Raw genomic sequence first — 27,419 nt, 5'->3', positions numbered from 1 at the left:
GATGCTATATAAAAAAAACCCTAAAGACTCCACCAAAAAGCTATTAGAAACAATCAACGAATACAGTAAAGTTGCTGGCTACAAAATCAACGTACAAAAGTCCATTGCATTCCTATATACTAACAATGAAATCTCAGAAAAAAGAAATACAAAAACCAATTCCTTTTGCAATTGCAGCAAAAAGAATAAAATACCTAGGAATAAACTTAACCAAGGATGTGAAGGACCTATATGCTGAAAACTATAAGACATTTTTGAAAGAAATTGAAGAAGACACAAAGAAATGGAAAGACATTCCATGCTCATGGATTGGAAGAATCAACATAGTTAAAATGGCCATATTACCCAAAGCAATATACAGATTTCATGCAATCCCCATCAAAATCCCAATGGCATTTTTTAAAGAAATAGAACAAAAAATCATCAGATTTGTTTGGAACCACAAAAGACCCCGAATAGCAAAAGCAATCTAAGAAAAAAGAACAATGCTGGAAGTATCACACTCCCTGACTTTAGCTTGTACTACAGGGCTACAATAATCAAAACAGCATGATACTGGCAGAAAAACAGACACATAGACCAATGGAATAGAATTGAGAACCCAGAAATAAAACCACATAAATATGGATAGATAATTTTTGACAAAGAAGCTAAAAACATACAATGGAGGAAAGACAGCTTCTTCAATAAATGGTGCTGGGAGAATTGGATAGCCACGTGGAAAAGAATGAAACTGGACTGCTATCTGTCACCATGTACTAAAATTAAAATGGATCAAGGACTTAAGCATAAGACCTGACACAATAAACTGCATAGAAGAAAACATAGTTACTAAACTTATGGACCTTGGGTTCAAAGAGCATTTTATGAATTTGACTCCAAAGGAAATGGAAGTAAAAGCTAAAATAAATGAATGGGACTATATGAAACTTAAAAGCTTCTGCACAGCAAAAAAAACCATCGACAAAATAAAGAGGCAACCAACTGAATGGGAGAAGTTTTTTGCAAACAGTGCCTCCGATAAGGGGCTAATATCCAAAATATACAAGGAACTCATGAAACTCAACAACAAAAAACAAACAACCCAATTGAAAAATGGGCAGAGGACCTGAAGAGACATTTCTCCGAAGAGGACATACAAATGGCAAATAGACATATGAAAAAATGCTGAACATCACTAATCATCAGAGAAATGCAAATAAAAACCACATTGAGATATCACCTCACCCCAGTCAGAATGGCTATCATCAACAAGACAAATAGTAACAAGTGTTGGAGAGGCGGTGGAGAAAAAGGAACCCTCATACACTACACTGTTGGTGGGAATGCAGACTGGTGCAGCCATTATGGAAGGCAGTGTGGAGGTTCCTCAAAAAATTACGAATAGAATTACCATATGACCCAGCAATCCCTCTCCTGGGTATCTACCCAAAAAATCTGAAAACACTTATACATAAAGACACGTGTGCTCCAATGTTCATTGCAGCTTTGTTTACGGTGGCCAAGACATGGAAACAACCGAAATGTCCTTCAATAGATGAATGGATAAAGAAGTTGTGGTATATATACACAATGGAATACTTACTATTCGGCGGTAAGAAAAAATGATACAGGAACATTTGTGACAACATGGATGGATCTTGAGAGTATAATGCTAAGCGAAATAAATAAGAAGAAGTAGAGAACCATATGATTTCACTGAATTGTGATATATAAACCAAAAACAACAAAAGAACAAGACAAACAAATGAGAAACAAAAACTCATAGACATAGATAATAGTTTAGTGGTTACCAGAGGGTAATGGGGGAGGGGGGTGGGAGATGAGGGTAAGGGGGATCAAATATATGGTGATGGAAGGAGAACTGACTCTGAGTGGTGAACACACAATGGGATTTATAGATGATGTAATACAGAATTGTACACCTGAAATCTATGTAATTTCACTAACAACTGTCACCCAATAAATTAAGAAAAAAAAACTATAAAAAAATAGATAAATAAATTGTGATCGATTATCACAATAAAATACTATTCAACAATGAAAAAGAATGAATTACTGACATATACAAAATCATGAGTGAATCCCACAAACATAATGATGAGTACAAGAAGTCATATGCAAAAGAATATATACTGTATGATTCCATTTATATCAACTTCAAGAACAGGTAATCTAAGTCTGGGTTACCACCGGACAAGGGAATAATGTCAAAGAAAGTAAGTTCAAAGCTAATAATCACATAAGTAAGATTAAATAACTTTTTGAAAAAGATATGTTAGTTATTCACTACAATTGAATTTCTAGTATTTTTCTCTTATCCTTCCAGTTTTTCCATTTAAATTTTGATGCTTGTCTACTGTATTTAGTAAATGATGCTTTCCTGATACATATCTTCATTGAACTAAAAAATCTTTGAGTGAATTTGCTTCTGTTATATGTTTGTTAGATCCCAGAAGATTGGGTCTTGTTCATCAACCTATCTAAGAGTCACATCTGTAATATACCACTTAACCATTTTATGCTTGATATTATAATGTAAATGTTTGGTCTTATTTTTACTTCTTTTAGCATACTATATATTTTCTTTATTTTAAACGCTTTCATTATTGCTTTTGTTTGCTTTTTAAAAATAATATTAATTGCTTAGAAAGGTAACAGACACCTTATGCTGCAAACAGAAAATACACATTTTTGGTCAGCCAGTTTTGCTCAGTGGTTAGAACACAGTGTCCATAACACCAAGGTTGCTGGTTCGATTCCCACATGGGCGAGTGACCTGCGCCCTCCACAACTAGATTGAAAACAAGGACTTGACATGGAGGTGATGGGTCTTAGAAAAACACACTGTTCCTCAATATTCTCCAATAAAAATTTGAAAAATGAAAGAAAAGAAAATACACATTTTTTTTTCTGGCACCCAAAAATTAATTGCACATTAGGCCTACAATGGAAACATGAATAAGTTCTCCAAAGATGGAAAGTATAGAGATCACATGCTCTGACTAGGATAAAACAAAACTGGAAATAGATAGCAACAATAAAAAAAATTAAAAAATAAACGTTCAACCACATGGATGTTGAAAAATTAGTCCAAAAGTTCTTGAAAACTGCAATCACAAAAATTATAGAAAACAACAAAAAATGAAGATGCCAAATATCAAAATCTTAGAACTAGCCAGAAAAAAAAAATCAAGAGAATGATAATATATCTAAAGTTCGTTCTTTAAATAAATCCACAAGAACTCGGCTTTTTAAGTAATGGGAGAAGTGGGGCAAAGAGAGAGTATAAACTTTTAAATTAGGAACAAGAGTACAGCATAGGGAATAGACTCAATGGAATTGTAACAGCTACCATGTTTCCCCGAAAATAAGACCTAACCAGAAAATAAGCCCTAACATGATTTTTCAGGATGACATCCCCTGAACATAAGCCCTAATGCATCTTTTAGAGCAAAAATTAATATAAGACCTGGTTTTATTTTCAGGGAAACATGGTATATACGATGTCAGAGGGGTAGCAGATTTGGGGAGAGGGGTTATCACTTTGTGAAGGGTGTAAATTTCTAACTATTACATTGTTTTGTACCCCTAAAACTAATTAAAAAAAGAATAAGAAAGGGAAAATAATAATACAAAAAAATAAATGAAGTAAAAGAGACCATTTGTGAAAATTGAACAAATGGGAAGATTTTTTAAAATATGAATTACCTAAACTATATCAAGGAGACATTTAAAACCCGAAACAAAACAATAATGGAAAAAATTCAGGCCCAAGAAGTTTCACTGGAAAAATTTAAATAAGAACTATGAATCTAACATCTTCTCTTTTTTGTCATTAGTTTCAGGGGTACAAAACAACATAGTGATTAGATATTTACACACCTCACAAAGTGATAACCCCAAGTCAAATCGTCATATGACATCACACACAGCTATTACAATACGATTGACTGTATTCCCTAATGCTGTACTTTACATCCAGTGACTTATATATTGTTTAATTATAGTTGGCATTCAATATTATTTAATATTAGCTTTAGGTGTGCAGCATAGTGGTTAGGCATTTTATAATTTATTAAGTGAACCCCCCCGATAAGTCTAGTACCCATCTGACACTACACATAGTTTTTATAATATTATTGATTATATTCCTCTTACTGTATTTCAAATCCCAATGACTATTTTGTAACTACAAATTCGTACTTCCTAATCCTTTCACCTTTCTCACCCATCCCCCAAATTCCCTGCTATCTAGCAACCATCAGTTTGTATCTACCGTGTTTCCCCAAAAATAAGACCTACCCCAAAAAAAAGCCCCAGTTAAGATCTCAGCCAGATGGACGCATTTAGTACGTTATGACAATATTCCAGAAAAAGACAGGACTGTATTTGAATAAATGTAGATTGTTGTATATGAAAAAATAAGACATCCCCTGAAAATAAGCCCTAATGGCGCAAAAACTAATATAAGGCCTGGTGTCATTTTCAGGGAAACAGGGTATGAGCCTATTTCTGTTGTTTGTTCACTTACTCTGTTCTTTAGATTTCACATATAAGTGACATCATATGGTATTTGTCCTTCTCAGTCTGACTTATTTCACTTAGCATAATACCCTCAAAGTCCATTCATGTCATCTCAAATGCTAAGATTTCATTCTTTTTTATGCTCAAGTACTATTCCATTTTATATATGAATTACATATTTTTTATCCAATCATCTATTTATGAGCACTTGGGTTGCTTCCATATTTGGCTATTGTAAATAATGCTGCAATGAAATAGGAGTGCATATATCTTTTCAAATTCGTGTTTTGGATTTCTATGGATAAATACTCAGGAGTGGAATTGCTGGGTCATAAGGTAGTTCTATTTTTAATTTTTGAGGAACCTCCAGGTTGTTTTCCATAGTGGCTCTGCACAAATTTGCAATCCCACCAACAGTGCATAAGGGTTCCCTTTTCTCCACATCCTCACCAACACTTGTTTGTTGATTTATTGATGATGACCATTCTGACAGGAGTGAGGTGGTATCTCATTGTGGTTTTTATTTGCATTTCTCTGATGATTAGTAACTTTGAGCATCTTTTCATGTCTATTGGCCATCTGTAGGTTCTCTTTGGAGAAATGTCTATTCAGGTCCTCTGCCCTTTTTTAACTGCATTGTTTGTTTTTATGGTTGAGTTATGTGAGCTTTTTAATATAAATTTTGGATATTAACCCCTTATCAAATGTATCATTGGTAAATATCTTCTCCTATTCAGTAGGATGTCCTTTCATCTTGTTGATGGCTTCCTTTCCTGTGCAAAAACTCTTTAGTTTGATGTAATCTCATTTATTTATTTCTTCATTTCTTTCCCTTGCCCAAAGAGATGTATCAGTGAAAATATTACTAAGAGCAATATCTGAGAGTTTACTTCCTCTATTTTCTTCTAGGAGTTTTACGGTTTGGGGTCTTACATTTAAGTCTTTAATCCATTTTGAGTTTATCTTGTATATAGTGTAAGATGGTGGTCCAGTTTCATTTTATATTTTGCATGTATGTGCCCAGTTTTCCCAATACCATTTTTTGAATAGACTGTCTTTACCCCAAAGTATATTCTTGCTTTCTTTGTTTGCTGTTCTTTTTCCAATTCCCTAAAGTATAAAATTAGACTTTATTGGAGATTTTTCTTGTTTCTTTAGGTGGGATTTCATTGCTATGAATTTCCCTCTTAGGACTGCTTTCACTGTGTCCCACAGATTTTGGGTCATTGTGTTTTCATTTCCATTTGTCTCAAGTTGTCTTTTGATTTCTTCCTTGCCCTAATTGTTGACCCACTCATTAGTTAGTAGCATATTATTTAGCATCCATGTGTTTGTGTGTTTTTCAGTTTTTTTTCCTTTATTTGATTGCTAGTTTCATACCACTGTGGTCAGAGAAGATGCTTGATATGATTTCAATCTTTTTTTTTAATTAAAGTTTATTGGGGTAACAATTATTAGTAAAGTTACATAGATTTCAGGTGTACAATTCTGTAATACATTATCTACATATCACACTGTGTGTTCACCATCCAGAGTCAGTTCTTTTTCCATCACCATATGTTTGATCCCCTTTACCCTCATCTCCCACCCCCCACCCCCTTACCCTCTGGTAACCACTAAACTATTGTCTGTGTCTATGAGTTTTTGTTTCTTCATTTGTTTGTCTTGTTCTTTTGTTGTTTTCAGTTTTATATACCACACATCAGTGAAATCATATGGTTCTCTGCTTTTTCTGTGTGACTTATTTTGCTTTGCATTATAATCTCAAGATCCATCCATGTTGTCACAAATGGTCCTATTTCATCTTTTCTTAAGGTAGAATAGTATTCCATTGTGTATATATATTGCAACTTCTTTTTCCATTCATCTATCAAAGGACACTTTGGTTGTTTCCTGTCTTGGCCACCGTAAACAAAGCTGCAATGAACATTGGAGCACATGTGTTTTTATGTATAAATGTTTTCAGATTTTTTTGGTAGATACCCAGGAGAGGGATTGCTGGGTCATATGGTAATTCTATTCGTAATTTTTTGAGGAACCTCCACACTGCCTTCCATAACAGCTGCACCAGTCTGCATTCCCACCAACAGTGTATGAGGGTTCCTTTTTCTCCACAGCCTCTCCAATACTTGTTACTATTTGTCTTGTTGATGACAACCATTCTGACTGGTGTGAGGTGATATCTCATTGTGGTTTTTATTTGCATTTCTTTGATGATTAGTGATGTTGAGCATTTTTTCACATGTCTATTGGCCATTTATATGTCCTTTTTGGAGAAGATTTCAATCTTCTTAAATCTATTGAGATTTGTTTTGTGGCCTAACATGTGGTCTACCTTGGAAAGTGTTCTGAGTCATTTAAGGCAGCTCTTCCTTGTTGATTTTTTTTTTTTGTCTGGAAGATCTGTCCATTGGTGTCAGTGTGGTGTTAAACTCCCCTACTGTGATTGTGTAACTGTCGATCTCTATTGACCTTTATGTTGGTCAATATCTGTTTTATATATTTAGGTACTCCTATGTTAGGTGCATAGATGTTTACTAGGGATGGATTGATTCTTTTATCATTATGTAATGTCCTTCTTTGGCCGTTATTATGGTCTTCATTGTAAAATCTATTTTGTCTGATGTAAGTATTGTCTGATTGTAAGTACCCCAGCTTTTTTCTCATTTCCATTTGCATGAAATATCTTTTTCCATCCCTTTACTATCAGTCTACATGTGTCTTTTAATCTAAGGTGGGTCTCTTATAGACACCATATGCATGGATCTTGTTTTCTTACCCATTCAGCCATCTTATGTCTTTTGATTAGAACATTTAATCCATTTACATTTAAAGTGAGCATTAATAGGTACGTAGTTATTGCCATTCTATTATTCACATTTTTTATCTTCTTTTGTTTGTTTTCCCTTCTTTTTAAAATAAATCCTTTTAACATTTCTTATAATACTGGCTTGACAGTAAAGAATTCCTTTAGCTTTTTCTTGTCTAGGAAGCTTTTTATCTTTCCTTAAATTTTATATGATAGCCTTGGTGGGTAGAGTAGTCTTGGTAGAGTAGGCACTTGGTAGAGTAGGCACTTGTTTTTCATCACTTTGATTATTTCCTGCCACTCTCTGCTGGCCTGTAAAGTTTCTGTTGAGAAATCAGCTGACAGTCTATGGAAGCTCCCTTATAAGTAACTAGTTGTCTTTCTCTTGCTCCTTTTAGGATTCTCTTTGTCTTTACCCTTTGCCATTTTAATTACAATGTGTCTTGATGTGGTGTGGGCCTATTTAGATTAATCTTGTTTGTGACTCTGTGTTTTCTAGGCTTGTAGGTCTATTTCCTTTACCAGGTGAGGGAAGGTTGCAGTCATTATTTCTTCAAATAGATTCTTGATCCCTTTCTCCCTCAATTCTCCTTCTGGTACTTCTTTGACATAGCAAAGATGATGCTGTCCTGTAGGCTACACACCCATGAGGCAGGCTCCACACAGGGACATAGCAGCTGTCCCTCCTGCCTTCGCCCACCCCAAAGCCACATAGCTCAGTCTTTCCCTATTTCCCTATATGCCTCTGGTGCCTCTCGAATTGCCACCCCTACACTGCAGCCCTAGTAAGTGTTTACAAGTGAATGAGTCTGTTTATGGGCCCTTTGAGAGGACACCTGGGTTTCCAGCATCCCTCTTTCTCACCGCGATGGACAGACAGGGTCCTTGCCAATTTTAACAGCCAGATGTTGTGGGGAATCCACTGCTTGACCCAGCACCACTGGTCTGGGGATCCTGGTGTGGGACTGGGACCCCTCCTTCTTCAGAGGGGCCCTCCACCACTGAGGTGTCCCTCCCGGTGTTCAACCCCCACCTGTGTGTTTGGGGTCAGCCCACCTTACATCTCCACCCCGCCCACCAGTCTCAATGTGGCCCCTTCTTTCTATCTTAGTTATAGGGGCTCTGTTCAGCTAGTCTTCAGATGATTCTTGAGGTTGATTGTTCTGTAATTTATTAGTAATTCTGATGTGATCCTGGGAGGCAGCAGGCACAGCCTTTACCTAATTTCTCATACTGTATCCTCTCCAGGATCTAACATCTTCTGAAAATATAAAGAAAGGAGAGCAGTCTTTTTAAATAAAGTTAGTGTAATATTGATATGAAAACCTCACAAAGATATAACAAAAAGAAAGCTGCAGCCTAATATCATTTATAAATATGCATGCAAAATCATAAATAAAATATTTATAAACAGAATAAGGAAGTACACTAAAAGAATAAGAACTAAGTGACTGAGGAAGGTCTTTGCAGGAATGCAAGGAAATCTATTGATGTAGTTTATCATGGGTAACTGGTTAAAAAAAGCATATTATCTAATTACATGCTAAAAGAGTATTTAATAAAAATTAAACACATTCCTGTTTTGAAAAAGAGCAAAAAGTATAATCTGTACTTTCCTAGCATAACCATACACAGAAATAACTGGCAAAAGATAAAAACAGGCAATTCACAGTAAAATAAATAGATGGTTATTAAGCATATGAAAAATGAGATCAACCTCAGTAATAATAAATGCAGAACTCAACTATGGAACCGCCACCAGTTTGGCTGTGTTGTTGAGACTGTGAGGACTGACTGAACACTTCTACACAAGAGGTGAGATGTATATTAAGTGGAGGAATGTATGTGTGTAATGTCTAATGCAACCTTTGTGAGAAGGTCATCCAAAAGAAAATGATGAAGTACACTTTGCTCCACTATCCCACATTCCAGAAATTACAGTAAGGAGGGCATCAAACTAGAGAGAAAAGATGTCTCCTCAAGGAAGTTCATTACAGACTTTTGATAACAGTAATCACTCGAGAAACAATATAAAATTCCATCTACAAACACAGATGATTCCCATATACTCATATATTTATTGGCATAGAACTATGTCCACCATATTCTGAGGAAAAAAAGGCAAAAGAAATTTATGTGGTCTAACCTTCTATAAGGAAATGGTATAATCTCAGGGAGGTGTCTAGAAGGATATTACACTACAGTTTACAGGGGTTATCTCTGGATGAGTGTATTTCAGGTGATTTTTACTTTCTTATTTTCTCTTTTGTTTACATTTTAAATGCATCATTTCACAAAAGCAATAGTGTCTCCACACACAACCAAGCCTCCAGTTGCCTTTCACGTCTACAGAATGAAGCCTGAAGTTCCCAGCCTCTCATGCAAGTTATTGTCAGTCTGACGCACAATTGCTCCTGCTCACAGGCCACACAGCCTTCGTCCACTCCCACTCACCTCCACGTCTGAAATAACCTCTCCACCCACCTCTGGTGGACCTGGAAGGCCTGGGTGAAAGGCTCTCCACGAAGACTCTCCATGCCATGCCTATAGTGGGTAGACATCTGTCTTCTCTAAGGCAAGTCTCTGATTCACAGGTCACTCACATGTGAGGCCCCATGTCCTGGCAGAGGGGAGCTCCTTGAGGGAAAGGCCCTTTTCCCCCCTCCACAGTATGCCTGAACTTCCTGACCTAAAGTAGCTGCTCAGAAATGTTCCCTTTGACCGAACACACAAATCTCCCAGTAGAGAAAGTCAAATGTTTACAAATGGAAAACAGAAGCATTCTGGCAGGAGCAGGTAAACCTCACTGGAAACAGTCAGGCTGACTTTCCCATCATGCACCTAGGTTATCAACAAGAACCACCCCCACCCCCGACTTTTCTATCGAGCCTTCTGAATAACACTTGCTAATTACTGGCATTGTTTGGAAACTGCTGGGAAAAGTCAAGGTGACCCTTCCAAGCTTGTCTTCCCATCTGATCCTTGTCACAACATGTGGGGAATGAGCCTTACCTGACTCATGGTGGCTTTCAGCATTTCCAGGAGCAGCAGGGCACCCTCAGTGCACAGCCCGGCCCGGAGGACCTCTTCTGTGTCATGCTTCTGCAGGAGCCACTGAAGCATGGCATCCAGGCTGTCCTGAAAGGGGAGACTGGGGCTGCAGAGACCTGCGGCTGCACCGAGGGGACCAGCTGTCCGGCCAGTACATCGTGTTTCCCGGGAGCCCAGTGGGAAAGGCCAAGCAGCCCAGCACACCCAGGTGGCTGGCCCACCCGGGGAATTCCAGCCCCCTCGGTACCTAATGGAAACACACAACTCCAAGCAGGTGCTGGAGACCCACTAGCAACTTGCATCGAGCTTAGTTCTTTTGGTCTGACATCATAAATAATGTCCCAATCAACTTTAATGAATCTTTGTAAATGGAGATTATAGAAGACGTGATGAATTCACTTCGGGGAAAGTGCAGACTGTAGTGGAAAGAGCACTGGTTGCCAAGCGGAATGATCTGACTTTGCCTCTTTCACAGCTGGGCTTAAGCAAGCTCTGCAGCCTCTTGGCAGTTCAGTTTCCCTCTCTGTGAAGTGGAAATGACATTATCTAACCCATGGGATTGTCATAAGTATCAAGTGAAATAAGATATGCAAAGCATCTATCATGGGTCCTGACACTCAGCAGATGTTGGTTTCCTAGATACATTCTTGGAGAAATAAAAATACAGGGTTTTGATGAACTTAGCAAGCATATTCAGAACTTTATTTTGAGGTGGGACCTGTAACACTATTAGCTCATATCAAGATTTAGACCATCAAATACCAAGATGTGTAAAGCTGTATTTCGTAGCTTTCTACTTGCAAAGCCATGTCCCCAGCCCATTTCAATTCAGTGTGCTGTGACTCAGTTAAGACCAAGAAACAATTTCTGAGTCTGCTGTTTGTCGGGTGCCCTGGAAGGTGAGTAAAAGGTGGGTCTGTCCTTAAGGTGCTCAGTACCTAAGGAAAAAGGGAAACATGGAAATGTGTCTGTGTCACGTAAGATGGAAGTATGCTGAGCACAAAGGAGGGAATGGCTCCCTCTCTCCGTGGGGCCGAAGCAGGCGGTGGCATCTGAGGCAGATGACGGTGGGAGAAAGAGCTCATTAAAGGCACAGAGTGGGCAAGCACAAGCAGCTGGTGTGGAGGTGACTCAGGAAGGGCAGGAGCATGAGGAAGCTGCCTGGAGAGACTGGTCAGACTCCCAGTCACAAAGGGCCTGGACACTGGCTGTGGAGTCTGAACCGAATCCCACAGGGACAGGAGCCAGTGAGGACCTGGATTTGGTGCAAACGAGTACGTGAGTGAGCATATACAGTGAGTAGAGACTCCCCTTTGGAGAAATTTGGCCAAGGAAGGACAGGAGAGTGATCAACAGGACAGCAGTTAGTCAAGAGTGTGAGTCAAGAGGGCAGCTTCTGGCTTTAGATGGGACATAGCTTATGATATTTATTAGGGTCTGTGAGGAAAGAGTCAGTGCAAAAGTTGATGCTGAAAATACAGAAGAAAGAAGGGATACGGTGGGGTGCGTTCACTCAGGAAAGGAGTGGAAGGAATCCAAGACAGCCTTGAAAAGCTGCCCTTGGCCAGTGACTATGGAGAGAATGAGATGAAGAGGGTCATGGCGTAAACAGATGGTGGAGGGCAAGGTACAGAGGCCCTGCTCCTTCTGGGCAGCCTCCGCTCCCACTGCGAGGTAAGTCTCTAAGCAAGGGCGGCTGCGGGCAGAAGACTCAACACATATAAGGTTTATTTTAGAAAGTAGGGGAAGAGCAGGGGCATTACGAAGGTAAAGGGACATGTTTCTTTTGGGGGGTGGGGGGTTTGTTTGTTTGTTTGTTTTCTGAAGGCATAAACGGAGGCTCTAAGTCTGTGGTGGCAGCAACTCAGCTCCCAATGCCACCCGCATCATCGTGGGTTTTTCTAGCTGTGCCCAAAAGGAGACACATTCTAAAGTGGGAACGACAACAATGGAGACCTTCTGGGGAGGATGATGGGAGGCAGAGGCAGAGGAAGTCAAGAGTGTGTGAAGAGCCAACCGTGGCACGTGCACTGCTAGGGAAGGAAGCGGGTCAGGAAAACAGAAGCTGGAGGAAGTGGAGCGGGAAAGGGTGCAGAGTTTTAGGGACCTGTTTTGGTCACATGGAATCAGAAAACCAAGTGTCACTCCATCCCACAGTGCCCCAAGAACCTACATTGGGCCCATCTGTCAGCTCTGTGAGTGGTGTCTGTAGGAAGAAGGCGGACAGGATGAGGTAGACTTCCGGAACGTGAGCACGGTGGGCCAGAAAGTCATTCAGGACTCGGAACCCAGGAAGCAGGCAGGTGCTGTAGTCAGGCGTGGGCGGATGGTTCTTCAAGTTATCTACGAATCAGGTGGAAGGGGCACAAAAAAGCTGACTGACAACAACAGCATTGCTTATGGTCAAGGTGGGGGTTGGGCACATGAGGGAATTCCCTGCCACCTACCCAGGGAATTCCGCCTAGAAATGCCGGATAGAAATACCGTATTTTGCCATGTATAATGTACACCCACATTTTTGGCCCAAACTTTTAAGGGGAAAAAAAAATCTTTCGTTTTAATTTTTTAATTCAGATTTTTACTTGTTTACATTTAGGTACTTGTCTTTTGTATTATACAGGAATTTCAACATTTGTGTTTTTTTTTTTAACATATTGTGGTACAAGAAATTTATATGACAAATAATTACAAAACACAAGAACAGATACAAGGTACAAGAAATTTTATGCACCGGTAACAAATTTACGATATTTACGCATCTTAGAAAGCCAAGAACTCTTAGTCAACAAAACCAGTCATCGTATTCCAGGGTATTATTTTGCATACAGGTATCGTTATTGATTTCTAGAGTTATACTTCTAACTCATAAGCATAAATAAAAGAATTAAAAACATTTATATAGATACAGAATTAGTACTACCCATGTATGATGTGTATCCTTACTTTTCCCTCACAAATGTAGGCAAAAAAGTGTGCATTATAGATGGCAAAATATGGTACATGTAATACACACATGGATACAAGAAAGTGCTCAAGAAGGATTCCTTTCCCTATTCCTGTCATGCTCATTCGTTCAAAAACAGATATTTAATGACTACACATTAGAGCAACAGGGCAACTTTGTATTAAGCAAAAAAGGCGTAATGTTCCGACAAAATATACAGAACCCAAGGCTCTCACCAAGTACTGACAAGGTAGTAGGAGGGACAGACATTAAACAATTAAATGTCAAATAAATATATGCTTGTGATGACTACTATAAAGGAAAGTAATCCGGGCAAAGAGAAGAACGGAGGTGTCCTTACTTAGCGGGAAGCCCCTCTGCTGGAGGAAGTAGCATTTGAACTGACCTTGAGGATGAGTCCACAGCAGCCAGGGGAGGCCCGCTGCTGTTGTGAGTTGGAGGAAGCATCCCAGGAGAGGGAAAGAGCCAAGGAGACTTTGAGGACTTGAAAGAAGCCCCCAGTGCCTGAAGAGCAGGGAGGCGCTCAAGGATCATAAAAGGGGAATCAGAGAGGGCTGTGCTGATCGGGAGTCAGCGTTCAAGACGATGTTACTGCACGGGAGTCCCGAAGGTCCCAAGTGGAGAGGAGACTGGCAGGTCCTCAGTCACGGCCCAGGATGAGCTGGCACCCGGCCTCCTGGGGATGGCTGCACACTCACCCATCATGATGTCCACGCCTTCGGAGCTGCGTTCCACCCAGGATCCTGCAGACAGGCCATCTTTAAATCGCCCACGGAGGGAGGGGCTTGACAAAAAGTGCAGCAGCAGCTTTAATCCCAGCACGACGGTGCTGGGATGCAGGTGGCCCTGCATGAGCAGCAGGAACCAGTCAGGGGCCAGGCTCAGGAACATCTCTTCCTTTTTCCTGGGAGATGAGTCAATGCAATAAATTATCTTTCAGCCCATGAACAAATGGCATGTCCAGAAAATACAAATAATGTGCAGCCTCACTAGTCACCTAGGAAAGGCAAGCTAAGGTTAACATCTGGATATCACTTACCAAAGTACATACTGCATTTTTTTTAATTGGTAAATAAAATGCTGGCAAATTTGTTGCAAAATGGATGACTTTGTCTATTAATGGCTGAAGTGTAAGATTTTTAAAGCAATTGGAAATAATGTATTAATAGATGTAAAACATGCAGGCGCCTTGACAGCTCTATTCCACTGATATTCACTCTTACACAATGTCTGATAGCCACCCATCTAATTACAACAATACAGTCATATGAAACACATAATGGTTATGTATTTGTCAAAACTAACTGAAATGGAATAAATAGTCCAATGTTTCTGCATCTTTATCAGTTTAGGCAAAAAAAAATACATAATTAACTGTCACTTTCAAAAATGAATTTTAAAATGATGAGTCTGAAGAATACAGACTTCCTAGGAGGGAACTGGAGGGCAGAGAGGTGGGCAGCTAATCCTCAGAGGCAAATGTTCAGCAAAGGATCAAGACTCTTGGGAGTCAAAGAAGGATCTACCTGTGCCAGGCAATGTTCTCAGTGCCAGTTGTCAGACCAGGCGTGGGGAGGGTGTGGCTACTGGACTAGGAATCAGGAGACCATCCTGTCTTCTAGCCCTGCCTCAGAGTGTACTAACTGGGTGACTTCGGCAGAACTCTTGATGTCCTCTGGTCCTTTTCTTCCATTATAGTGATGGGGATGATGGTGCTGCTGATGATGGTGATGATGATGGTGACGATGATGGTGATGGTGATGGTGGTGATGAGGATGGTGGTGATGATGGTGGTGATGAGGATGGTGGTGATGATGGTGGTGATGAGGATGGTGGTGATGATGATGATGATGAGGATGGTGGTGATGATGGTGATGATGAGGATGGTGGTGATGATGGTGGTGATGATGGTGATGATGAGGATGGTGGTGATGATAGCAGTGAGTATATAAATATGTATGGTACATCATGCTCTGGGCTACCCACATATTAATTTCCAAATACGGCAGGTACTATTTTTATCCTCACATATATGGGTAGAAGAGTTACCTCCCCAAGGTTCCTGGGAACAAAGCTTGTATTTGAACCCTGGAGGTCTAGATATCTGAGCCCAGGTGCTTAAGAACTACAAAATATTCCCTTTCAAAATGAAAGAAAAGAAAGGGTGTGGACTAGCTCATCTCCAAGTTCTCCAGTTCTACCATGTTTTGATTCTAGCGACGTAAACACTTACGGTCTAGCAAATTTTTAAGTACTGCTTGCAAAGCTGTTTTACTGAGGAGTAACTCCCACCCACATCCCTCCTCCAAACAAACATACACATTGAAATGTCAATTCAGCAAGCGCAAGGATCTGGACTGACTTGCTCAGCACCACATCCTTGGATCAAGGAAGTGTTGAGCACATAGTAGGTGCTCAACAAACAGTTGTTGAATAAATGACTCCAGGGTTAAAGGTAAAGAAGGCAGTCAGTGGGAGAGAGTTAATGGAATTTTATGATTATACATTGTTTTGAAAGTTAATTGAAGGCAGATACTTCTTTTTCCAACTTGGAATAATAAACTAAGTAACTAACAGTAAATGGAAGAAGAATTTGGCAAGCCTTTTCCTTGATAGATGTTATTTAAGCTAACCACTTCTCCATTCTATTGTCTGCCAAGTACAGGACATCAAAATCAGTAATTGTCACAACTGCCAAAACAATAACAATTATACTATGGCAATGGTGGCAAAAGGAGTTTATTGTAATTATACCAAATCTGTTTTGAGTTACTCATGCCCATTAAATATTTGCATCAGAATATCTTAGGGCAAGGTCTGCTTTATCATACCGCACCCTGTATGAGGCAACCTCATGCCAAGTCACTCTTCCTGGAGCTACTTACTCAGAGGACAGATGAAGTTGGGAGGAAGATATTACACTGAGCAGCATCTCCAGCAACTGGTTTCTGAGCCAGATTGTCTTTCCAGATGTTTGGCTTCCAGCTACAAAAAAGGAAATTTAGGTTTGAGAGAAAACGAATGTAAAGACATATCATATTTGCTGCAGTAAGCAATCATATTCACCAAATGCTTATTTCACCCAGGAACTGGGGCATGGATGGGATTCTAAATTTTGGTATTCAATTCTACACTTCAATACAATACTTTAAGATTTTTTAGGAAATGTTCCTAAAGTTCCCTTTACCTAGAGATGTTTTCAATGCTCCCCATCTCCCCCAAAATCCTAAAAATGATAAGATGAAATTTATCTTCCAGTAAAAGAAAGTTTTTAATTATCATAGGCTGTAACATTTCCTGAACACCTACTATGTGCTGGGTATAATACGAGGCATTGGGAGCACTGTGTGAAGACTATGGTCCTCAATCTTGGTTCCTGCTCTCAACGTGCTTCCAGGCTAGGCCTTTGGCATGTCGATGTTGCAGTAAAAATAGAGCTTGAATCACAGCAAAAGGAATATAGACCCAGTGGGAGAAGAAACTTTACATCTGATGTTATCATAGCCCCAAAGGACATGTTATCACCGTCTTAAGAGAAAATGTTTTTCAGATGAAAGTTTCAGGATAGAGTCCATGTAAGAAAGAGGGCTGACTGAGCAAGCTCCCTGTTGACTCTTTTCCATTCATTCATTCATTCCCTTGTTTGGCCAGTTATTTTACAACCAAAGCAGGGCACAGATACCATGCTGCAGAAATAGAGCTGACAGGCAGCTTGAAGGAGTGGAGTCAGGCTCCCCTCCATTTGGAGTCTGTCCCCATCTCTTGCGAAGGTCCTAATCTCTCCGAGCCTCAGTTTCCTCATCTACAAATTGGCAATGGTAATTCCTACTTTTCAATGTTGATCTAAGGAGAAGAGAGACTTTAACTAGATTGAGTGACACTGTCTAGGAGGAGCTTCTGCAATGAGGAGAAGTTCTGTATCTCCCCGCTCCATGCAGTAACCACCATCCTACGTTCTTATCAAGCACTTGGAATGTGGCTAGTGTGATGGAGGAACTGAATTGTTGACTGCATTTAATTTCAATGAATTAAAAATGCAAATGGTCACATGTGACTCAAGGCTCTCCTCTTGGACAGCACAGAGCTGGAGGGCCCAAGACAGAGCAGACAGTAGTCTCGTCTGGTGCAATGGGGAGTGGGGCCAATATTCCCCCAGAGGGAACAGCACCTGCAAAGCATGGCAGAAGGCAGGCCATCACACAGTGGGACCTGCCAGTGCTTCAGAGTGCTGAAGTCAGGGCTCATCGAGGTGGCAAAGGCGGGGAGATTCAACCAGGAATGTAGGCAGGGGCTGCAGCATGAAGGATCCCACCTGCTGGTCTACAGGGAACTGACTTTTATCCTGGAAGCTATTCCAGGTTGGAAAGGAAGAATGTACAGTTGAATGTGATTTGTGACTCTAATCCTAAAACTATGACCTCACAAGCCACTATTTGGGAATAACTGCTCAGCTGTGCGTGCTTTCCCCTTCCGTTGCCTCAGCTTTTCCCTCTACAGAACGGCCCCACAAGGTGTGGCTCTCAGTGGGGCCGTGAGGGTCGCCTGCTGGCTTCAGACTGGCTTCTAGGAAAGGTCTTCTCACCAGGCACGGAGGGCTCTGGGGCTCTGTCCACGCAGATCTGCCTCTCGTCCACCGATGAAGGTTTGAGGGTATACACAACAAACACCGCGACTCTTAATGCAGAGAGAAGGACACACTCAATGGGGGGCTCAGCCATGTCTGCTGAAGTTTTTCTACACAGATCCACCCAAATGCAGCTTCAAGGGAGGTTCCGAAGGGAATCACGTTATTTGTGATCATGTAATATTTCCAAGGACTTCTAAAATCTGCCAGGATTCATCAGAGCAGTTAACTCTGGCTGTGCCAGGTCAACAGAATAGATAGTGATGATGGAAAAGGCCAAACGCTGTGCCAGCTGGAACTGTCCTTTGGGAAAGTCTGCAAAAGGCAGACATGTTGGGTTGTCAACTGGTGGCGGTGGCTGTGCTCACAGAACATCTTGAACTCTTGGCACAGTAGGTATTTCTGAGCACTGGGGGCAGTGAACACACAGCCCTGCCAGGGAGTCTTGCACACCCACCCTTTTTCTCAAAGCTCAGCCCTGCACAGAACCCCCCTTGAAGGTTCCAAGGACTAGAACCTGCCACTGCATTGAGGGGTAGTGATGATGGGCTGAGTGTGGTCAGGAGAGTTGGGGCCAATATTCCCTCCTAAATGGGTCCCAAGGCTCTGCCCTTCCCCCTGGGAAGCTTGTGTGGTACCTGAGAAAATCCTGGATGCTGAAGTAGCCCCTCAGCTGACAGCTCAGGATGGCGATGATGATGGGGATCTTGCAGGGGGTGAGACCCGGCTCGTTGAAGAGGAAGACGAGCTTGGGTATGAGCTGTGCCTGGTGAGCGACTTCAGCATTCCGGGGTCCTTCCCTAGTGAGCACATGAAAAAGGCAGTAAAAGCTTTTACTGGAATGAACCAAATTTTCTGTGTTTCTGCTAGAAAGGTTTTCCAAGCTGAGCTTGCTCTGTGGCCCTCTGACTCCAATGCTCACTTGGCAACTCATCAAAATGCTGTCAGACACCCATCAAATACATGTCTGCCAAGGGCCAGAGTCACTCGGGGGAAAGTCTCCCATACCCTTCCACTCCCCGGAAGCTGCCTTCAAAGACAAACCCCAATTATCGACTTTCAAATTCCGAGCCTCAGGGAAAACTAATGGTGGTCTCAGAAAACTCAGAACAAAGCCAGCAGACTCACGTGTGACCACCAGCACTTCCCACCAGCCAGGGGCACGGGGACCTTGGCGAGCCTGTCTGCTGTGCACTCTTCCTGCCCGCTCCAAACCACAAAGTGATGCACACACCCCCGGGAGTCAAAGGGGAACCAGACAGAATTCAAGTATCCACACCCCCCTCCTTAGGAAAATCACAATGCCATTTCCAGTAAATTCTACTCCCCCCGTGAAAACAGCTCCCGGGGTAAATGCTCACCTCTTAGAAAACAACAGGTACAGAAAGTGGAAAATAGGTGGGAGGGGAGATGGGGGAGGAGGGTAAGTCTGGGTGGATTGCTCCTTCTTGAACTGTCTTTTCAGTACTAATATGTTAAATTCTGCCGAGCTCCACAATCTCTGACACAAAACAGAGGCAGAGCCGGCCCAGTCGTGCGTGTGATGTGTGTCCGTTGCCTACAAGCCCCCACTGCCACTGCCTTTCGTGAGCTTTCTCATCCCAGTGCTGAGCAGCCTGTTTTTCCGTATTCCTTCTCCATGGGACTGTGCCATATTCTCCTCCAAAATTCCAGCTCGAACAACCAGTGTGAAGTGGAGTGGGTTTATAATACAGCCTCGTATGCAGTCATGAGTGACTGAAGGAAAAGATGTTCACAAACACATTCAAAACACTGAAGGTGCTGATGACCGCTGGAGTATCCAGACGCATTGCGGAGTGGGTGAATGTGGGGTACGTCGATATGTTGGCGCCTCTGCCTTCCTTCTCCCTTATTCTGACCACAGTCCCAGGTTTTCTTTGGGAACCACTTCTTTCTAACTTCCCTCCATCCACCCCAGAGGTGAAGTCATGTTCCCAGCCTGGCAGCGTGACCCAGGTGGCCGGTGAGACTGCATCCTATTCCTAGGACCACGGGGTAAATGAAGCCCTCTCTGCTGACCGTGCTGAGCGGAGGAAAGGCTCTGAGGAGCTGCCCAGCACCCACCCTGAGGCCTCAGAATGCCTGCCAAGATGATGCCAGCAAGAGAGAAAGCATAGATGAGAATGGTGACAGATGTCAGATGAAGGAATGTGAGTGCCACCCAGCCATGGGGGAAGACCCGCCTATTCAATTGTGTGAGCCATAAATTCCCTCTTTGTCCTCGTCCTTCCTCCCTCCCCTGTCCTGTCCTCCTTTCCTTCCTTCCCTAAATTGGTTGGAGTTGTAACCAAAGAGCCTTGACTAATTCAAAAAGTGACGTGGAGAAGTCACTTAGAGGGAAAGTGGGTCGGGAGGCCAATGGGACACTGCGACGGGTTCTCCTCTGCTGGCCACACTTGCTGAGCCCTGTGGAGGTGCTGGCTGCCAGGGCTAGAGGGGCCCCTCCCAAGGCCCGAAACCAGCGGGAGAGACAGCTGTGCCCCCATACGTGAGCCGCTGGGAAGGGCGTTGCTGTCACCTGAAATGTTCGTGTCCCCACACACACATGCTTGTGTTGAAACATAATCCTCAGTATGATAGTATTTGGGAGGTGATTAGGTCACAAGGGTGGAGCCCTCATGAATGGGATTAGTGCCCTTATAAAAGACACCCCAGAAAGCTCCCTGGTCCCTTCCTCCAGGTGAAATTATAATAAGAAGACAGCCATTTAGAAAACAGGGAGTGGGGTCTTCCCCAGACACTGAATCTTCCAGCACCTTGATCTTGGACTTCTCAGACTCCAGAACTGTGAGAAATAAAGAAATGTTGTTTATAAGGCACCCAGTCTATCATGTTTTTGTAATAGCAGCCTGAACAGTCCAAGACGGACGTGCTGCCATCAGGAACCCAGTGCTCTGGGAGTGGCCGAGGGCTGTGGTTGCTGAACCACTGGCCAATCTGCTCTCTCAGTCCCTGTTCTTGGCATGAAGCGTTTGGATCTAATGCCCAGGCTGCCAAAGCCCAGCCTACCTTGGTGATCGAAGGATTTCCACCAGATGAGAAAAGAAGGAGAGTTCCAGGTTGTCTGCAGCATTCATCCAGAGCTGGAAGACAAACACAGCGAAACCAAGGCATGTGTGAAAATGGGTTCCCAGGCAGTGTGAGCACATAGGATGCTAGATGTGGTCACTTAGGCTTGGAGTCACAACCTCAGTTTACCACCTATGGAATCAGACCAAATCTCTTCCTCTTTCTTTCTTTTTCTTTCTTTGTTTTCTTTTCTTATTTATTTATTTATTTATTTTGTCTTTTTGTCTTTTCCTTCTAATTTTTCTCATGTAAGATCTCACTGAGAATCTGATTGGCCTAGCTAATTCTGTCATGCTGGGACACATCTTAGGGCAATCAGTTTATTAAGTGGCTATTCTCAGCTACCCTCTGAAACATCAAATCATGGTATCTGCTGAGTCTGCAGGCATATAGTCATATGGTCTTCATAGACTTTTCACTGAATTACGGATATGGATGGAAAACTTATAAACATGGTATAACTCCTCAGATATTCCGTATCAACCAGGACCTCGTCCTATCTGCCCATCAAAGCAGAACCTAATACAGAGACTTGCATGCAGATTATTTGTTTGGGGAATGACTTGCAGGGGATGGGTGTGCTGGACAAGGGGAGTGACACAGAGAAGACAGAAAAGCCAGTGCAAATATGTGTTATGGTGTCGGCCATTGCTACGGGTGAGAAGATGCTCCATCACCTGAGAACTTCTGAGCTGCTTAATGAAATGTGTCTCAAAATGTGTCTCATAGTAAACAAAATGCTGCTTTAGGGTTGAAGAGAAGAAGCGTTTCTCTATCTTCTCCCTCTTGTCATGGTTGGCTCTGTGGGCATCAACTTCCCACTTTTGAGTGGTACATACTCGTATGTGAGTGCAGATCAGGTTCTGCAGGTGTCCCTTGCCACAAGGTCAGAAGTAGGGTTTCCAGGCGGGAATTCCCACCCACTTTCAGGAACCCCTTTTGCTTTCCCATTCCTGAATCCTGAGAAAAATCGGGAACGGGAAAGTGTAAAAAACTCCTGAGAATGGGCAGGAACTCCTGCCCGGAAACCCTCGTCAGAAGAACCCCAGACAGAAATGGAGAGGTATACCGCACAGGCCTGGTCGAGGCATTTAATGATCACACCTGTGCACAGTTGCTTGGTAATGTGGCCGAGATGGTTTGCAGAGAAGAAAATAGCTATTGTATCTCCTGTCTCTATTTTAACTGCTACTCCTTTAGTGAGCCCACTTCAACTCTTGCATAGAATGTTTTAATCTACCTTTCAGTTTACCAAGTTCCCATTTATTTACTATATCATCTCCGAAACAGTTGAAACTTGATGATATTATTATGGTTATTAATGCCATTTTGTTTATACTTCTTAAAAAATCCGTATTCTTTTAGAAAACAAAATTCCCATATTTGCAAGGCTTCAAACAAACGTAAGATATTTTCTTCGCCTGCCTCTTGCTCTCTGTGCCTGTTTCTCTTCCCCGACTTGCCTACTAATCTGGATTCAAACCTTTGTGCAAATGTCACTTCCTCTGCAAAATCAGACCCAGCTTCTTCTGATATCTTCTGTGCCCCAACGGCAAATGCTACATTATGACAAAGTCATCTGTCTTGCCGTGAGAGCACAAACTCCTTCTAAGGACCAGATAGTATTTCCTTAGGCACTGCTGCGTCTTGGTACCATGTCAGACCAAATCTCTTGACAGCTAGAATGTAGAGAGCTCCTTCCCTGAGGTGGGGGCTGGCGGAAGCTCAAACACCACTCCTCTCCTCCCCATCTCTCCTGCTACCTGGCACTTCATCGTGGGTCTAGAGTCCAAACAAGGATACCTGCGCTCACCAATATCTGCCCGGCCCTGAGCCCTGCAGCTGTGTGTACACACACCAAATACATCATCATCCTGCAAGGCAAACGCCAGTGTTCCTGCTTTAGAGATGAGAAAATAGAGGCTGAGACGTCTCAGTTGACTGACGGGTTCCATTCACTACCAGCAAGCGGTAAAACTGAAATTTGAAGCTGGGTCTCACCTTTCTGGTTTTAGGCTAGAACGACACACCCAGTTTGTGCCTGCAGCACTTTCTTCATGAAAGCTGCAGCACAGCCCACGTTCCCTTCTCCTGTACAGCAGAACTGTGAGTGACACAGGTGTGAGATGCATTGAGATTCCGAGAGAGAAGGTTATCACTCCGGTTGTCTTAATTCATAGTAAACAAAATGCAGCTGCTCGCTGCCCTCGGGGCCAAGCTGATGAGCCTTCATGTCTGGTGTCTACTTCCCTTTAAAGAGCTTCACTATTTCTTACCTCTAAATGCTGACATTTCCTAAGGCCCAAATCGAGAAAGTTCAGACATGAGATTATAATAGTGCATTCATACAGCAGCAAAGAGAGCTCACTTGTACAAATTATACCATTTGCTGGAGGTAAGAAGTGCCATGCAAAGCCCTACAGTGATATTATTTGCATTTAGTAGATGAGAAGAGTGAGGCTCGGACAGAGGCTAAGTAACTTGCCTGGCGCCCCACAGTTATAATATTATTGGCAGAAAGTGGCTTCAAAGCCTGGCCTGTCTAACCAGGAAACCCACTCTCTTGCCTCCTCCCTGTGTTCCCCAACATGCATCTCCTGCAGACAGTGACCCACAGGGTCAAAAATCAACCTCGCTTGAACAAAGCAGGGGGCTATGACTCCATGCTCTTGCTTACGAGGAAAGCAGAAGAGCCTTGGTGGACCCAAGTTTGTCAGGAGGCCCGTGAAGGCAGCGAGCACCCCCATCTAATCCCCAGGGCCAAGCATCACACCTGCCACATGGTGGGCACTTCATAAGAATCCATTAATTTTTTTCAGACTGAATGCAAAGAAAATCAAGGTAAAATCGGTGGATTGCTCTTCAGCCAGAAACAGGCTGACAGATTTTTAGCCCCTGTAAGCACAGCCACATGGCAGTACACACAGAGGTAAGGGCAGCTGCCATTTGGAAGCGCTGGTGTGGGCTGATGAGCTTCCAGTGGGGTTAGGAGTACGCAGTCATGGCCCCTCAAGATACACTCTAGCAGGACGCCAAGAGCTCTGCACACTTGGAATACTCATTCATGAAGGCAGTTACTGAACAAATGATATGCCAGGTTCAATGCTGGGAGCTGGAAAACCTGAGAAAGCAAGACATGAACCTACCAGTCTAGACTGCTGCTGTGTCCCTTCCCCGTCCCCCAGAAGCATACCCCCCGTTTCCTTGGCAGAGCATCAGGACAGTTGCCACAGTACATTTGAGGCTGCCTAATTCTCTTAGAAATCAGTTTATATAATACCACGTATCTGAATTTTGGAAAACATAGATAATTGAATCTGTTGTTTGTTATCCTGTCCCATAACCCCTGTACTAAGGACTGCATCGAGATGTCTGGATTAGGTTTATTTGAATATCAAATGGATAATGTGCCAAATTGTGCCCTGTCCCCACCCCTGAGACCACCTCACTTTCAGAATGAGCTGGTCCGTCCCTTCTTCCAATAACCAAAAGCCTAACATGTGCATACCCTCAACTTCCGGTACCTCGTCTGCTTTACAACTTCCTGTGTCTCCCTGCTTTTCAGTTTCCCCTGCCTTGCCTCCCTCTCAGCTCTCTGTCCTGGTCATCATGGATCCCACCCCTTCTCCTATAACCTGTTTTCTTGTCTCCAACCCTCCTTCTACTTTAAGGACTGGTCCCATCAATAGTTGATTCTTCTGCTGTAGTTTCTTTTTTTCTTTTTTTTTAAATTTTTGAAATAACTGCTTTATTTAAAAAAAAATTTTTAATTACAGTTGACATACAATATTATATTAGTTTCAGGTGTACAACATAGTGATTAAACATTTACATAACTTACAAAGTTATCCCCCTGACTAGTACCCACCTGGCACTATACCCAGCTATTGCAATACTATTGACTATATGCCCTGTGCTATACTTTTCATCCCCATGACAGTTTTTATAACTGGCAACTTGTACTTTTTAATCCCTTCACCTTTTTCACCCATCTCCCAACCCCCTCCCAGCTGGCGTCCATCAATTTGTTCTCTGTATCTATTACTTTGTTTCTGTTTTGTTTGTTCATTTATTCTGCTTTTCAGATTCCACAAAGAGGTATGATCACCCTTTTTCCACTGCTTCCTCCTCCTCGTCCTGCAATCAGACTCAAATCTCCTGTCTTGAGTCCTGAAACTTCCTACCCTCTACTTTCTTCTTTCTTCTTTTCTTCTTCCAAAGCCTGCCGACTGGCTTTGCTTCCATCCTCCTCTCCACTCTTGATCTCACTTCTTATTGCATTACTTACTCGTCATGAGGCCTGAGTGAACTCTAAATCCAATCCCCTATATACATCACTGCCCTTATTTTACTTGACAGTGGCACACATTTGGGAAACTTTTCTTCTTTGAAATTCTCTCCTCCTAATCTTTAATATTTGTTATATTTGTTATATTTTATTTCGTTTTGCTTTTTTAACTTCTGGTTTCTTGGTTGCTTGCTTTCTTAACCCCAGCTTTAAAAGCACCAGCTCACCTGAGGAAATCGTTTACTTGGGGACGGTGTGGGGTAGCGCCCACAGCCACTCCAGGAGCAGGCAGCGGGAGGGTGTGGGCTCCTGCACAGGTAATCCCTGGGCCAGGCTGGTGGCAGGGAAGCCTTGGAGCCAAGCTGCCTAGCACGGACACAGCATTCTGGAAGAAGCATGCCATCTTGCTTGCCAGTGCAGCAAGGCCATTTACGCACACCTCTTTCCCTCCTGTGCACAGGCAGCACATACGCCAAGCTATGCTGGCTTCCTCCACAATCCTTTCAACTGTTTTCCGGGCCAGGTCCAGCATGTTCATGCTGGCCTGGTTTAATTGGCTAAAAATTAAGTCAGGATTTTTATAGCTATATTTATGAACAAGATTGGCCCATACTTTTTCATTTCCCATTCTGTTCTTTTTTTTTTTTTTTGGTTCTGGTATCAAGATTACGTCCTAAACTAAGCTGGGAGTGCTCCCTTTTTAGTTTCCTGGAAGACTTTACAAGCCTGGGATGGCCTGTTTCCTGACTGGTAGAACTTCCTTACAGATGTCCAGGCTTGGACTTTTTTTGTGGATGTTGTTTGTTCGTAAGATTTGAAACCTGTGATTCCACGTATTTACGTAGGTGGTTATGGGACCATTTTAGTTTTTTTTACTTCTTTTCGAGTGAATTTTGGAAACTGAAATTTTCTTAGAGATTATTCAAATGAGCTAAGTGTTCACATTTATTGGCGCAAATGTGCTGATCCTATTTTCTTGTTACCCTTCTCATTGCTCAGTCCTACATGGTTCTTCTTCCCTTTCCTTTCCTAATACGATTTAGTTATGCTTCCTGTCTTTTTCTCCTGATCCATCTCAGCAGGTTTGTCCTGTTAGAACCAGTTATTGGCCTTGTTGATCCTTTCTATGTTTGTTTCTTTCCAATTTAAATAATTCATGTTCTCATCTTTATTTTTCCTTGCTTCTTGCTTGGAATTTTGTTCTTGTTGTTTGGGTTTTTTTTGTTTTTGTTTTGTGGTGTGTGTTTTTTTGACATTGTAACTTCTCGATCTGAAGCCTCTGTTCATTAACTTAAAATGTTCTCTCTCCTAATATACACATTGATGACTATTAATTTTCCTCTATGTCCAACTTTCAGCAGCCTCCCTGCAGTGTTTTGACATATAGTATTTTCCTTGTCATTCAATCCTAACTCACTTCTAATTTGAATTATGATCCTCATTGATCATCTTCTTTATCTCACTGCCTTTGCCGCAATCCACATTTCAAAATCTTCTACCTGGATTTCTACGACAATCTCATGACCTATCTTCCTGCCTGGGGCTCTTGCCACCTAAGTAATAGACCAAATATAAAGTTCTAATATGTCATTCTTTAGTTAACATTCTTAGGTATCAGCAGCTTATAGAAATGTATCAACAATCTAAAATTTGTACATAAAGCCTTTGTTCTAATCATTCAACTCTGATCATTCATACTAAGGATTTTTGTTTAAGTGGGGGAACTGTACGCATAAAAGTGCTGTGTACACCAGCATCCATCCTAACAGCATATGGAACTAACCTAAGAATTTGACAATAGTGGGATGGAGCAGAAACCAGGAACAACACAGATTGCTATTCTGACCTCAGAACAATGCTTGTAAAAGTCTGTAATCAAACTTTAAAAATGTTTATGTGGGAAAAGGTAGGACTAACAGTATCTATACTAAGATCATGACTATGATAAAATATGAATATGTATATATAATAGTATGCATAGAAAGTACAAAAAAAGGATGCAGTCAAGGTCACAAACAGCTGCCTAAGTGTCAGAAATAGGAGTTTCCACCCCCGCCCCCCTTTT

At 42.1% G+C, this 27,419-nt stretch overlaps 1 protein-coding gene across 3 annotated transcripts in view; it reads right to left on the bottom strand.

The window, feature by feature from the left end:
* The window catches only part of WDFY4 (WDFY family member 4), a 290,937-nt gene that overhangs the window by 153,239 nt on the left and 110,279 nt on the right, over positions 1-27,419 (bottom strand). For all 3 annotated transcript variants that reach the window (XM_033130918.1, XM_033130921.1, XM_033130920.1), the window contains exons 25-31: positions 21,007-21,080; positions 18,615-18,776; positions 17,935-18,026; positions 16,238-16,337; positions 14,051-14,256; positions 12,561-12,730; positions 10,349-10,474 (exon numbers count right to left, since the gene is read on the bottom strand). In XM_033130918.1, the coding sequence (XP_032986809.1) occupies positions 10,349-10,474; positions 12,561-12,730; positions 14,051-14,256; positions 16,238-16,337; positions 17,935-18,026; positions 18,615-18,776; positions 21,007-21,080 (930 nt within the window). The remainder of the gene's footprint in view (positions 1-10,348; positions 10,475-12,560; positions 12,731-14,050; positions 14,257-16,237; positions 16,338-17,934; positions 18,027-18,614; positions 18,777-21,006; positions 21,081-27,419) is intronic.

The sequence above is a fragment of the Rhinolophus ferrumequinum genome, chromosome 16, assembly GCF_004115265.2.
Source record: "Rhinolophus ferrumequinum isolate MPI-CBG mRhiFer1 chromosome 16, mRhiFer1_v1.p, whole genome shotgun sequence".
Lineage (NCBI taxonomy): Eukaryota > Metazoa > Chordata > Mammalia > Chiroptera > Rhinolophidae > Rhinolophus > Rhinolophus ferrumequinum.
Note: the sequence above shows the minus strand (reverse complement) of the source record. Positions and strands in the feature narration are given on the sequence as shown.